At 40.2% G+C, this 15,810-nt stretch overlaps 1 protein-coding gene across 1 annotated transcript in view; it reads left to right on the top strand.

The window, feature by feature from the left end:
* Positions 1 to 15,810, top strand: part of ogdhl.L (oxoglutarate dehydrogenase like L homeolog) — a 154,175-nt gene that overhangs the window by 75,645 nt on the left and 62,720 nt on the right. Inside the window, 4 exon segments of the mRNA NM_001094077.1 lie at positions 6,549 to 6,728; positions 6,813 to 6,941; positions 11,152 to 11,331; positions 12,640 to 12,792. Of these exon segments, the coding sequence (NP_001087546.1) occupies positions 6,549 to 6,728; positions 6,813 to 6,941; positions 11,152 to 11,331; positions 12,640 to 12,792 (642 nt within the window).

Here is a 15,810-nt window from a genome sequence, read left to right as displayed (position 1 = left end):
TGTTGTGTGAACAATAAATCACTTAGCAGTAAATCTGCCTGGCGTGCTCTCTCTCAGTTACTTTGATTCTTTGGATTACCTGTTACACCTGGAGCGGGGGTGTCTTTTCTGAGATAGAGAGCCTGCACCTAACCCCAGTACACAGTCATCCCCTACGTTATCCTATTTTGTACCCTGACTCCGATTATGTTGGCTGCGTTGATCCCCGTCTGTTTCGCAGCAGAAAGTTCCAGGGCCCCAAAAGGCCGTCGGTGAAAACCGGAATAAGGTAGGGCTCTCCGACTACACCTAAAGGGTAATTCTGACAGTCCTTGGGCTCCTATACCTACAGAGCGTAACAGTTAACTTGGGCCAACATGGAGCCCTCGCAGACTGCGGCACCAAACACTTCACTCGAAATGGTGCTTGAGACATTTCTTAAACGACTGGAAATCCAGGAGCAACAACACCACCATATTTCCCAGACTCTTTAGCATTTTTCATCTCGTCTAGACGAGCTTCGGTGTGCTTAGGGAGGGTCTGCTCCTTCTCCAGCTGTTCCGGTTCCTCCTCATTCCAAGTCATCTCCTTCAGAACCCAAGATTTCAGCACAAGTCTGCTTTTTTGGAAATCCTGAGGGTTGCCGGGGATTCCTCAATCAATGTCTCATCCATTTTGAACTCTGTTCTCAGCAATTCCTCTCTGAGAAATCTAAGGTGGCTTATATCATCGCCTTGTTACAAGGTAAAGCTTGGGCTTATCCTTTATTGGAGCGTGACAATCCTATTGTCCACAACTCTTTGGTCTTTATCACTACGTTTCGAGAGATTTTAGATGCTCCTGGTCGCAAGATTAATGCCTCAGTCCATCTCATGAAAATTTCCCAGGGTACTATTTCTGCTGCTGAGTATGCTATTGATTTCCGTACGTTGGCAGCCGAGGTTACCTGGAATAACGACCGCTTGGTCACAGCTTTTTGGCAATGGCTCAGTGAAAATTTCAAATATGATTTAGCCCCTAGGGATTTGCCTACTCAATTTAATGAACTGATGGCTATCATCATCTGAGTGGACAATCGCATGAAGGAAAGGTTGTCTCAGAAGTCCCGCTCCCGGAGGTTCGCTATGCCCTCTACGTTTTCTTCCAAGGCCCCTTCAACTTCAGTCTCTCCAGCTGAAGAACCTATGCAGTTAGGGGTCACCCATCTGTCCCCTGAGGAAAGCACTCACAGATGGAATTCTGGTCTCTGTTTATACTGTGGTCAAAAGGGCCATCTCCTCAAGCGTCAGGGAAATGCTCCCACCTAGGTCAGAGTGGGGAGTCTCCCCTAGGTAGAAAACTTCCACTCCCAGATAAACAACCCACAAGAATCTTTGTGCCTGCTTCTATATACTTTTTGGATAAAGTATTTCCCTGGCAAGCGCTTCTGGACTCCGGGGCAGCTGGCAATTTCCTTGACGCCTCTATGTCCAGAAAGTATGCCATCCCTTCCCCCCCCTCTCGATACACCCCTTTCCACTCAAGCTCACGTATCTTACGGACTTTTGACCTCTGCCACAGTGCTGCTGGAATTACGTGTGGCATGGTTACACGTAGAAAAAAAAAAAAAAAAAGAAATTTGCTCTGCCACTCCAGTCATTCGGGGACTTCCTTGGTTAAGACAACATAACCCATCCATTGATTGGAGTACTGGCCAGCTCATCACCTGGGGTTCTTCGTGTCACTCCTTCTCTTTGCCTGCCTCTTGTAAATCCCTGTGTGTTTCATCCATCACAACAATTTCCACTCCTCTTCCGAAATGCTACACGGAATTTTTTGTTGTCTTTGAGGAAAAGAATGCTGATATTCTTCCTCCACATAGACATTTTGATCTCATTCCAGGTACTGTTGAGGGAGGATTTATCTGCTATCCATCCCTGAAACTCTAGCCATGCAAGAATACATTCAGGAAAACCTTTCAAGAGGATTCATCAGGAACTCCTCCTCCCCTGCAGGTGCTGAATTATTTTTTGTTCAGAAAAAAAAGATGGTGGGCTCAGGCCTTGTATTGACTACCAGGGTCTGAGCAAAATCATAGTTAAAAAATTTTAGTCTCTCCTGTTAATCCCTGAACTTTTTGACAGATTGAGGGGTGCCAACATTTTTTCCAAGTTGGATCTCCGAGTTGCTTATAACCTGTTTCACATTCATCACAGATGTGAATGGAAAACTGCTTTTAATTCTTGTTATGGTCACTACTAGTATCTCGTTATGCCCTTTGGACTATATAATGCTCCTGCAGTCTTTTAGGACTTCATAAATGACATTTGCAGCGACCTGTTATTATCTTATGTTGTTGTGTACCTTAACGACATCCTGGTGTTCTTCCCTTCCCGAGCATAATTCTCAAGTCAAATGGTCTTACAACGTCTCAGGGAGAACAATCTTTATGTTAACTTAAAGAAATGTGAGTTCCATAAGTCTAGGATTCCCTTCTTAGGGTACATAATTTCTGCATCCGGGTTTGAGATGGACCCTGCTAAAGTTTCTGCAGTAACAGAATGGCCTGTCCCAATTGGTTTGAAAGTGATCCAACGTTTCTTTGGCTTTGCCATTTTTTTTTACCAAAGATTCATTTGTCTCTGATCGGGGGTTCAATTTGTTTTCCCACTTCTGGCGTGCTTTTTACAGGTTATTGGGAATTAGCCTTTACTTTTCTTCAGCATACCATACACAAAGCAATGGTCAGACGAAAAGAACTCTGGTCTTGGAACAGTTCCTTCATTGTTTCATTTCTCTAAATCAAGACAAATGGTCTAAACTCCTTTCTTGGGCTGAATTCGCCTATAATAATCTCAAACATGAAGCTTTGGGCTGCTCTCCTTTCTTCTGCACGTTTGGAAAAAATCCTCTTGCTCCTTCTGTACTCAAGGGTAGATGTTCCCGCGGCTGAAGTTGCGGTACGGAATTTCAAATCCATTTGGTAATCTGCTCATCAGGCCCTTGATAAATCCTTGGTCCGTCAAAAGAAGGCAGCTGATATACGTTGCAAGTCTACTTCCTGTTTTAATGTTGGTGATTCTGTATGGCTGTCCACTAAGAACATTAAAGGGATACTGTCATGGGAATTTTTTTTTTTCCAAAATGAATCAGTTAATAGTGCTGCTCCAGCAGAATTCTGCACTGAAATCCATTTCTCAAAAGAGCTAACAGATTTTTTTATATTAAATTTTGAAATCTGACATGGGGCTAGACATATTGTCAATTTCCCAGCTGCCCCAAGTCATGTGACTTGTGCTCTGATAAACTTCAATCACTCTTTACTGCTGTACTGCAAGTTGGAGTGATATCACCCCCTCCCTTTTCCCCCCCAGCAGCCAAACAAAAGATCAATGGGAAGGTAACCAGATAACAGCTCCCTAACACAATATAACAGCTGCCTGGTAGATCTAAGAACAACACTCAATAGTAAAAACCCATGTCCCACTGAGACACATTCAGTTACATTGAGAAGGAAAAACAGCAGCCTGCCAGAAAGCATTTCTCTCCTAGGGGCAAATTCACTATGCGCCGAAGCGCCTAACGCTAGCGTCAATTCGCTAGCATTGGTCATTTTCGTTACTTTGCGAATTCACTAACGAACGCTGGCGTAAATTCGCTAGTGTTACTTCGCACCCTTACGCCTGGTGAATTTGCGCAACGGACGTAACTACGCAAATTCACTAACGCGCGCATTGTACTGAACGCTACCTTTTATGCTAGACTTCCTTCGCCACCTCAGACCAGATGAAGCGCAATAGAGTAGATGGGGATTGCTTCAAAAAAAGTTCAAATTTTTTCTAAGTCCCAAAAAACGCTGGCGTTTTTTCTATATTATGGGTGATAGGCTGAAAAAGATCGAAAAAATTTTTGGGGCTCCCCTCCTTCCCCCCTACATTTCCTAACTCATGGCAACTTAGCTATATAGTGGGCACATGTGTAGGGCAAAATAAAAATTTTATTTGAAGTTTTGAAGGTTTCCCAGGCATTTGTAGTGATTCTACATATTCCTCCATTGAAATCTGAATTTGGCACCATATGCAAATTAACTATCGCTAGCGTAACTTCGCTTCGCTTAGCGAATCAACGCTAGCGCAACCTCGCAACCTTACGCTACCCCTGAGCGCAACTTCGGATTTTTGTGAATTTGCGGATTGCTGGCGAAACTACGCCTGGCAAAGTGCGGCAAAGTGCGGCGAAGTTACGCCTGGCGCAACTACGAATCTTAGCGAATGTCCCACCTAAAGTGCAGGCACAAGTCACATGACCAGGGGCAGCTGGGAAATTGACAAAATGTCTAGCCCCATGTCAGATTTTAAAACTGAATATAAAAAAATCTGTTTGCTCTTTTGAAAAATGTATTTCAGTGCAGAATTCTGCTGGAGTAGCACTATTAACTGATGCGTTTTGAAAAAAACATGTTTTCCGATGACAGGATCCCTTTAAGCTTGTGTTCCTTCTCCTAAACTGGGGTCCTGTTTTATTGGCCCATTCAAGATCGAAAAGATTGTTAACCCGGTGTGTGTTAAGCTTTAACTGCCTCCCAGCATGAATATTTCCAATTCCTTCCATGTCTCTCTCCTCAAACCTGTGATCAACAACGCCTTTTCTTCCATTTGTCCTTCCTTTTCTCCTGTCCTGGTCGATGGGTATCAAGAATTTGAGGAAACGCTGACATCACGTATTGGCGCCAAATTCAAAATAAAAGCTGCTTCTCAGTTTCCGGACTTCAGCTAAAGCCTTATATCTATTGGATCTTCTGGATAATGACCTTTTTGTCTGTCTTCTGACCTCCGTACCTTGCCGTCTGCCTTTTGACTCTCCCCCTGTCCACGACTTTGTCTCTGCCTGATCCTTTTTCGTACTCTGATTCCAATTACCTTGGCCGTGTTGAGGATCCCCACCTGTTCCTCAGCAGAAAGTTCCAGGGCCCCAAAAGGGCATTGGTGAAAACCGGAATAAGGTAGGACACTCTGACTACACCTAAAGGGTAATTCTGACAGTCTTTGGGCTCCTATACCTACAGAGTGCAACAGACGTTGATTGATTTTTGCATACAACACAAGACTGTGTAGAAAATGACTATGGTATTTACACTAAATCCTGATAAACATTGCCCCCAGAAAAGAATAAAATACTTTTAGTAGCAGATTGTTTTATTTATACACCAGTTTGCTTTTCATTTGTTCCCAGTCATAGCAGGACAAGGGAGAGGAACAAGCAGTTCCCAAGGAGGGGAAAAGAAACAGGACAGAGAGGGATAGAAAGGAGCAGTTCAGGGAAAGGAAAGGGTGATCTGATGTCTGCAGAGGACCGAGTGTGACATCACAAATACACCCACTCCTCCCTCATTGGCTGCTGCTCTGTATCTTATGCATAAGATGATGGCTGTTCTACTGTTGAACAGGAAGCTTGCAAAGGGGGAGGGCTGAGCACAGTTTTCAAGCTAATACAGACATTTTTGACCCAAAAGGTATTCAAATAAAAACTATTTCTTCTATTTTACATTATTTTACATGGTTTGATGCATTGTGAAAATGTATGCTATATATATCAAGAAAGTCACCAGTATCTCTAATATATATCTCTATGGCTTCCCTCTCCACTCGTGTCAAGTTGGGATATACCTTCTGTCCAAAGTTGGCTTTAGATCTCTCATCCATTAATAATCGAGTAAAAGCTTATCACTCTCAATGAATCTGTGCGTACCATAGGCACATAAAATTTTTCCTTAAAGCAATCCTGTCATCGGAAAACATGGTTTTTTCAAAACACATCAGTTAATAGTGCTACTCCAGCAGAATTCTGCACTGAAATCCATTTCTCTAAAGAGCGAACAGATTTTTTTTATATTCAATTTTAAAATCTGACAAGGGGCTTGACATTTTGTCAATTTCCCAGCTGCCCCCAGTCATGTGACTTGTGCCTGCACTTTAGGAGAGAAATGCTTTCTGGCAGGCTGCTGTTTTTCCTTCTCAATGTAACTGAATGTGTCTCAGTGGGACATGGGTTTTTACCATTGAGTGCTGTTCTTAGATCTACCAGGCAGCTGTTATCTTGTGTTAGGGAGCTGCTATCTCGTTACCTTCCCATTGTTCTTTTGTTTGGCTGCTGGGGGGAAAAAGGGAGGGGGGTGATATCACTCTAACTTACAGTACATCAGTAAAGAGTGATTGAAGTTTATCAGAGCACATGACTTGGGGCAGCTGGGAAATTGATAAAATGTGTAGCCCCATGTCAGATTTCAAAATTGAATGTAAAAAAATCTGTTTGCTCTTTTGAGAAATTCTGCTGGAGCAGCACTATTAACTGATTCATTTTGAATTTTTTTTTTTTTCCCATGACAGTATCCCTTTGTTTCATTGTTCGCTGAACAAGTTTTGTTATTTTGTACAGTGTAAATTATATGAACGAGTGTGTAACGAATTTGCACAGGATGCTATTTTGCAAAATAGGTTTTTTTAATAATAATATTTTTTTTTCCTTGAAAAAGGTACAAGGACATGACTGACATGTTGACAGTTTGCAATAAAGCTTTTCTCATATTCCAGGGATCAGGGGATGTGAAATATCACTTGGGAATGTACCATGAACGCATCAATCGTGCCACAAACAAGAAAATTACCTTATCTTTGGTTGCTAATCCCTCCCATCTGGAAGCTGTGGATCCTGTGGTACAAGGTAAAACTAAAGCAGAACAGTTTTATCGAGGAGACACTGAAGGAAATAAGGTTAGTATATCACTAGAACAAGTAGTATTTTATAAATATAAGGTATATAAAAAATATTGTAAAACATATGTCTTAATCATTTAGGTAATGTCAATACTGGTTCATGGTGATGCTGCCTTTGCTGGACAAGGTGTTGTATATGAAACATTCCACCTCAGTGACCTTCCTTCATACACCACCAACGGAACAATCCATATTGTTGTCAATAATCAGGTAATGGAATAAATGTATGAACTTTGCAGTAAATAGACATCCTTATGATAACAATTTTGGTTATAGCTCAGGCCACAGCTGTGGAGTCAGTCGGGAGCAATTTTGGGTATCTGGAGTCGCCAAAAATGTACCATCTTTTAATAACTTTGAATACAAGCACTGAAAACAATTAAATCAGATTTAAAAGGGTTGGTTGTTTACATTTAAATAAACATCCAGTATGATGTACAGATTCTGAGACAATTTGCAATTGGTTTTCATTTTTTATTATTTGTGGTTTTTGAGTTATTCAGCAGCTCTCCAGTTTGCAATTTCAGCCATCTGGTTGCTAGGGTTCAACTTACCCTTACAACCATGAATTAATTTGAATGAGAGACAGGGTTATTAACAGGAGAGGGCCTAAATAGAAAGATGAGTAATAAAAAGAAGCAATAACAATACACTTGTAGCCTTACAGAGCATTTGTGTTTTTAGATGGGGTCAGTGACTCCCATTTGAAAGCTGAAAAGAGTCAGAAGAAGGCACATAAAAGTATAAAAAGAACTAATGAAGATGAATGGAAAAGTTGCTTAGAATGGGTCATTCTATAACATACTAAGTTACGTAAACGTGAACCACCCCATTAAAGTGGACCTGTCACCTAGACACAAAAAAAAACTGTATAAAAAAAGTCCTTTTCAAATTAAACACGAAATCCAATTTCTATGTTTTATCAAAGCATTCATAGCCTTTGTAAGCTCATTTAAAGGAGAAGGAAAGCTACGGAGGCATTTTATTGCCAATAGATTAACTGCAATAGTGCAAGCTAGAATGCTATATTTATTCTGTAGATTATTTTACCATACCTGAGTAAAAAGCTCTAGAAACTCTCTGTTTGTTTAGAATAGGAGCTGCAGTATTAATGTGGTGTGACATCACTTCCTGCCTGAGTCTCTCCCTGCTCTGGGCTCAGATTACAGCAGAGAAGGGAGGGGTGGGGGGAGAGGAGCAAACTGAGCATGCTCTTGCCCAGGGCAATGAGGTTTAAGATGAAGGCAGGAAGTCTGATACAGAAGCCCATGAGTACACAATAGAAGGAAAGAAATGCAGTGTTTCTTTTGACAGGGGACTCAGAGCAGCATTACTTTGAGGGTTTACTAGTATATTTAGATGGACCTTTCTGATAAGGCTTACTTAGTTTTAACCTTTCCTTCTCCTTTAAAAATCTCAGCTGTCAATCAAATATTGTCTGCCCTAACTGCTCAATGCTGATTACTGGTAGCACCGAATTGGTTGGATTAGCTTGTTAAAGGGGAAGGAAACCTAGTTGGTGCAAAAACCCTCCCCCCCTCCCGTGTGTTGCCCACCCTCCCTCCTCCCCCTGGCCTACCCGTCCCACTGGGCAAATACCCCTAACTTGTTACTTACCCTTCTGCGCATATCCAGTCCAGGGAGTTCACAGACGACATCTTCTTCCTGCTTTGACCGGCGCATGCGCAGTAGGAGCATTTCGCCGGTACGATCTACTGCGCATGCGCCAAAAGTACATCGTGACTTTTGGCGCATGCGCAGTAGATCCGTACCGGCGAAATGCTCCTACTGCAAATGCGCCAAAACGCTGTTCAAAGCAGAAAGGAGATCACGTGGAAGAAGATGTCGCCTGTGAACTCCCTGGGCTGGACCTGCGCAGAAGGGTAAGTAACAAGTTAGGGGCATTTGCCCAGCGGGACGGGTAGGCCAGGGGGGAGGAGGGAGGGTGGGGCAACACACGGGAGGGGGGGAGGGTTTTTGCGCCAACTAGGTTTCCTTCCCCTTTAAGCTTTGAAGTTCATAGGTAGGTGTGTCAAATCATGAGAAAAGGTACAGTATTTACAGTAAGGTGGCCAATTGCAAGTTGTGCTTCTGTTTGACTCTCCTCTGAAGAATAACAGTATGAGATGCTCATAGCAACTCTCAAAAGATCTGAAAACAAAGATTGTTCAGTATTATGGTTTAGGGGAAGACTACAAAAAGCTATCTCAGAGGTTTAAACTGTCCGTTTCAACTGTAAGGAATGTAATCAGGAAATGGAAGGCCACAAGCATATGGCAGGCCAAGAAAAATACAGGAACGTCATATGTGGAGGATTGTGAGAATGGTTACAGACAACCCAAAGATCACCTCCAAAGACCTGCAAGAACATCTTGCTGCAAATGGTGTATCTGTACATCATTCTACAATTCAGCGCAATTTGCTCAAAGAACATCTGTATGGCAGGGTGATGAGAAAGAAGCCCTTACTGCACTCACGCCACAAACAGTCGCTTGTTGTATGCAAAAGCTCATTTAGACAAGCCACAGTCATTTTGGAACAAAGTGCTTTGGACTGATTATACAAATGAGAAAATGTAGTTATTTGTTCATAACAAAAAGTGCTTTGCATGGCGGAAGAAGAAAACTGCATTCCAAGAAAAACACCTGCTACCTACTGTCAAATTTGGTGGAGGGTCTGATGAATTCAACCCAATATCAACAAATTCTTCAGGATAATGTTCAAGCATCAGTCACAAAGTTGAAGATATGCAGGGGTTGGATATTCCAACAAGACAATTACCCTAAACACACTTCAAAATCTACAAAGGCATTTATGCAGAGGGAGAAGTTCAATATTCTTGGGCGTGCATGGCTGCCAGTGGCACTGGGACACTAGTGTTTATCGATGATGTGACACAGGACAGAAGCAGCTGAATGAATTCTGAGGTGTTCAGAGACATAGGGGCAAATTCACTAAGATTCGTAGTTGCGCCCGGCGTAACTTCGCCGCACGTCACCACACTTCCCCAGGCGTAGTTTCGCCAGAGCTCCGCAAATTCACTAAAATCCAAAGTTGCGCTCAGGGGTAGCGTAAGGTTGCGAAGTTGCGCTAGCGTTGATCCGCTAAGCAAAGTTACGCTAGCGATGGTTAATTTGCATATGGCGCCAAATTCAAATTTCAATGGAGGAATATGTAGCAGCACTACAAATGCCTGGGAAACCTTCAAAACATCAAATAACATTTTTATTTTGCCCTACACATGTGCCCACTGTATAGTTAAGTTGCCATGAGTTAGGAAATGTAGGGGGGAAGGAGGGGAGCCCCAAAAAATTTTTCGATCTTTTTCAGCCTATCACCCATAATATAGAAAAAACGCCAACTTTTTTTGAAGCAATCCCTATCTACTCTATTGCGCTTCACCTGGTCTGAGGTGGCGAAGGAAGTCTAGCGTAAAAGGTAGTGTTCAGTACAATGCGCGTGTTAGTGAATTTGCGTAGTTACGTCCGTTGCGCAAATTCGCCAGGCGTAAGGGTGTGAAGTAACGCTAGCGAAGTTACGCCAGCGTTCGTTAGTGAATTTGCAAAGTAACGAAAATGCCCAACGCTAGCGAATTGACGCTAGCGTTTAGTGAATTTGCCCCATACTGTCTACTCGAATACAGCTAAATGCAGTCAAATTGATTGGGAGGCATTTCATAATACAGATCGATAATGACCCAAAACATACATCAGAAACCCAGGAGTTTATTAAAGCAAAGAAGTGGCCAAGTCAGTCACCTGGTCTAAACCCAATTGAGCACGCATTTCACTTGTTGAAGACTTAACTTCGGACAGAAAGGCCCACAAACAAACAGCAACTGAAAGCCGCAGCAGTAAAGGCCTGGCAGAGCATTAAAAAGGAAGAAACCCAGAATCTGGTGATGTTCAATATTTCTGGCTGTCATTGGCAGCAAATGGTTTTCAACCAAGTATTAGAAGAGATTATTCATTAATTATTAAGTCCTGTGAGTGCGGATCCTTTTTGGAGATATATTGAATACTTGATGTTTCTGCACCCAGGCATATATAATGACTTTACGGTGCTGGAACAAGAAATTTATACAATCAATAAAGAAAGAGTCCGCACTCATGGGTCTTGTGTAGAAAAGCAAAAATGTAGTTAGTGTTTATTCGACGTTTCGGCTCCTAAACGCTTCCTGAGGATGGCTCGCGTTTAGGAGCCGAAACGTCGAATAAACACTAACTAGCTTTTTATATATATATATATATATATATATATATATATATATATATATATACATATATATTTTTTTTTTTGAGATTATCTCAAATATGTCAAATTTTATAGGGCATATTAAACCAATGGGGTGTCCAAATAAAGATCTAAAGTTCAGGAACCTCATAATATGGTGTTGTTACATAAATGCATTGTCTTCCAGATTGGATTTACCACGGATCCTCGAATGGCTCGGTCTTCTCCATACCCCACAGATGTGGCACGTGTGGTTAATGCACCCATATTCCATGTAAATGCAGATGACCCTGAAGCTGTAATGTACGTGTGCAGTGTGGCTGCTGAGTGGAGGAATACCTTTAATAAAGATGTAGTTGTGGATTTGGTAAGTATTTACACTCTTTCGCCTTTTGGTCTTTTCCTGTACAATTTATTAGCTTATAGTACTAGTATGCATCTTGTTTACATATTTATAGGACATTATCCTGTACAGCAAGCTGAATAGGTAGCTGAAATAATAGTATTAGTAGTAACATAACCAGGTATTTGGTTTAGGGATTCATTTTCATGTTTGCAAATACATAAGCTCTTTACTAATTTAAACTATAACTCCAAATAGGCCTGATTTAGGCAGGACAATCCCAGATTGAGATACCCCAAAATACTGGATCTTAAATATGGGTGTAGTTTTGGATAGATTTTGTGTACACCTGGGCAAGTCTGGGTTGGAAGGTCTAAATTGTTCTTTTTTAATATTTAACTGTTGTGCGGGGGTCTGACATCCTAACAGGTGTGTTTTCTAGACAAATTAAAAAAAAAATAATATACTTATCGTCTTATTCTGTATTTGAAGTTGCTTCTGTCTGATGAGGTGCTGAGGGTTCTTAAAACTCATATTAATTACACTCAAACTAATAATTGTTCATACTAAGGAAAATTGTTCACATTTTGCATATGTTTTCAGTTAATGACTTGTATTCAGCTCCCCATTTGGCTTATAGTTTTTTGTAGAGACATTATCAGTAGGACCCTGCTTTTGATTAAAAGCAAGAATAGAGTACACAAAGAAGATACTGGCACTGTACAAGCCTTCTTCTCTATATGTTGACATTTTTACAAGCCTTTAAGCTCACAAGAGTACAAGAGCACAAGAGCTTTTTCTGTTAATGTATTTTCATAATCAGATGAACAGTAAAGAACAGTGTATACAGTTCCTATACAATGCACTTCTGCAGTCAATACACTAATGACTATGTAGTTATTCAGGGCTTTGAATAAGGGAGGACTGGATTAAATTTTTGCTTCAAAACTTTGTCATCTTGGACAGGTGGCGCTGAAGCTCATTTATTACAATTTTATATGATTTTAATGTGCACACTTGTAGAAAATTAAATTTTTTTGCAAGTAAACATACAAATATTTTTCTTAGGTATGAGAAGTAAGCTTTGGGTCAAAATATATTTTTGGGGTTTTTTTTAATGTGTACAACTATTTTTTCTTGTTGATTTTCACCTAATCATGTTTGCCTTCTTTGTCTTCTTGTGAGCAAAAATCTATGGAAATAATTGTGTCAAAACAAAATTGTGCTATTAAGCTGAAACATACTGTTAACAGTGCTAGTATGTGTACCAGCATTGCATGATGGACAATTCTATCATAATGTTTTTATACAATTTTCTAATGTAATATATAGGTGTGTTACCGTCGTAGTGGGCACAATGAAATGGATGAACCCATGTTCACTCAGCCCTTGATGTACAAACAGATTCACAAGCAGGTGCCAGTCCTCAAAAAGTACGCAGACAAAATGATTGCCGAGGGCACAGTTTCTCTGCAAGAGTTTGAGGTACAATTTATTTATTTTTTTACATTTTATTAGTGAGAACGTAGGTACATCAGTGTCCAGAGTTTGTTTTGGGTTGGTGCCTGAAAATTCAGTTTCCCTCGCGTAAGGACAGAGGCTGATAAAGTTGTTATGACTTTTGCAACATCACTAATATCCAGAAAGGTAACAATATATGTGTGTGTTCGTTAGTAAATGTAGTACCTTCCCCCTAGGGAAGAACCTTTTGAGGTGAGGCACGTGGATTAGCAATGCATTTTTTTTAACTATAAAGTAATTGAACAATATCATGAAGAGGTTTTTCTGCTGCTTATTAAAGCAGTGTTGCTCTCTGGAATTCAGGTGATGCAAAACCTTAGAATTTAAGCTTATGCCATCAAAACTTATACATGTATGGGGCCTATTATCCAGACCTGCTTGGGACCTGGGGTCTTCTGGATAATGGATATTTCCATAATTTGGATCTTGATACCGTAAGTCTGTGAGAGAATCATATAAACAGTATATAAACACAATAGGCTGGGTTTGCTTCCGATAAGTATTAATTATATATTAGTTTGAATCAAGTAGAAGGTACTATTTTATTATTACAGAGAAAAAGGAAATAATTTCTAAAAATTACAATTATTTGGATAATATGGAGTCTATGGCAGACGGCCATTCTGTAATTCAGAGCTTTCTGGATAAAGGGTTTCCGGATGACGGATCCCACATCTTGCATATATGGCGTTTACTATATTAGGGGGCACATTTACTATGGGTCGAATATCGAGGGTTAATTAACCCTCGATATTCGACCATCGAAGTTAAATCCTTCGACTTCGAATATCGAAGTCGAAGGATTTACCGTATGATTCGAATGATTTTATTTATCGATCGAACGATTTTCCTTCTATCACAAATTGCTAGGAAAGCCTATGGGGACCTTTCCCATAGGCTAACATTGGTGCTCGGTAGGTTTAAGGTGGCGAAGTAGGTGGTTGAAGTTTTTTTTAAAGAGACAGTACTTCGACTATCGAATGGTCGAATAGTCGAACGATTTTTAGTTTGAATCGTTCGATTTGAAGTCGAAGTCGTGGTCGAAGTAGCCAATTCGAGGGTCGAAGTAGCCAAAAAAAACTTTGAAATTCTAAGTTTTTTTTCTTCTAATCCTTCACTCGAGCAAAGTAAATGTGCCCCCAAGCGTCAAACAGCAGTGCAGAGAACTACATTTTTTCATTAAACAAGACCAGTGAACAAAGTGCAATTTTGAGCGCAATCGCCATGGGTTTTTTCCACAATGCAATTTTTTCCCCCAGAATTCGTGTCATTGTAGTCACAAGGGGGCAATGTCCCTTCAGGGTTCCCCTTTATCTATAAGAGCAGCAATATTCAATTCAGAATGTAGACAGGAAGAAATAAGTGGCGCCAAATGGCACAATACAGTGCTTTGCGGCTATAAGTTTGAACGGTGCATTTTGATGCAAGTTCCCTTTAATAAAACGGGGTTTACGCACAACTGACTGCAAGGAAATTTGCGGGACTGTGACTGCATCTATGTTCATAAATCACCCCTACAGTTGGGTGGAATTCCCCTTTAAGCTGTACAATTATTGTTATCCCCCAATGTAATGCTAATCAGTTACATTTCCAAACTGAATTCTTCATTTTTAATCCATAGTTGTGGAGATTCAATTACCCAGAAATTTGCTTGTGGTAATTTAGCACAATTGGTGGGTTTAGGGACTAAAGCTAATGTCACACTTAAGGCCCCCATAGACGCAAACGACCGATTTCAGTGCAATCCAACCAATCCGTCAAATTATAATGAGGTTAGTGGAAATCGAATGATTGTACATCTACCGATCTTTCTCCCGACATCGGTTGGGAAATTGATCGGGCAGGGTAAAAAAATGTTGTCTCTAAACTATGAAAATTGCCCATTGATGGGACAGACAGATTGTGATAGTTTACAATTTGTAAACTGTGCATGTGTGCGCATGTGTGGGGAGATGCTTGTGTGACACCTGTCAACGAACGTTCGTTCACTTCAAGGATTGTTCATTACATTGATATAAAAGCATAAAACAGTTTTTACTGTTTTTTGTGCATATTCAACAATTATAACAACTGAGTCATATATATGTATGCAGTATTCAAAAGAAGACATTGAAATAAGAGGCATGTATATATATATATATATATGCATGTATGCATGTATGTATATATATATATATATATATATATATATATATATATATATATATATATATATATATATATATATATATATATATATATATATATATATATATACTGTATATATATGGGTGCTCAAGTAAAAATTATAAATAAAGAGTTCCGAGTACTGGCACTCCCAGGATTTGCACAAAAAGGAGGAAAAATATTAATTGATGAATGAAAGTGTAGGTTTATTAAACCAACGTTTCGGAAGGAACCTTTCTAAAGGACAAAGAGAGGGGTTCCTGTGTGGAACTGAAACGTTGGTTTAATAAACCTACACTTTCATTCATCAATTAATATTTTTCCTCCTTTTTGTGCAAACCCTGGGAGTTTCAGTACTCTGGAGTGCGGATACTGAATATATAATATATATCACTTTCACTTTATTCAAAAGAAGACATTGGAGATAAAAATTGGAGATAAAATTTAAAAAAATCTATACTTAGGATTTTCTAAGAGATAATGACAACATGCTGCAATCTGCACCCTGTTTCAGCAGAACTGACATTGCACAGGATAAACCCGTAGTGTTCACGTGGGGCAGAGTTCATCCTGAAAATGCATAGTTGCGCATATTGCCATTTTTCTCCATGGGGTATTTATGTACTGACATTTGCCAAAGATGTAAACATATTAAGACAGGTTGGGGGTTATATAATAAAGTTTGCCACGGGGCAGTAAACCATAGCAACCAATAAGCAGGTAGAATGTACTGGTCATCTGTTTACAAGCAAGCATCTTATTGTTGCTATGGGTTAATGCTACTGGGCAAAATTTACATAATCCCCAACCAACGCC

Source organism: Xenopus laevis, chromosome 7L (assembly GCF_017654675.1).
Source record: "Xenopus laevis strain J_2021 chromosome 7L, Xenopus_laevis_v10.1, whole genome shotgun sequence".
Lineage (NCBI taxonomy): Eukaryota > Metazoa > Chordata > Amphibia > Anura > Pipidae > Xenopus > Xenopus laevis.
This window is presented reverse-complemented; position numbering and strand designations above follow the sequence as displayed.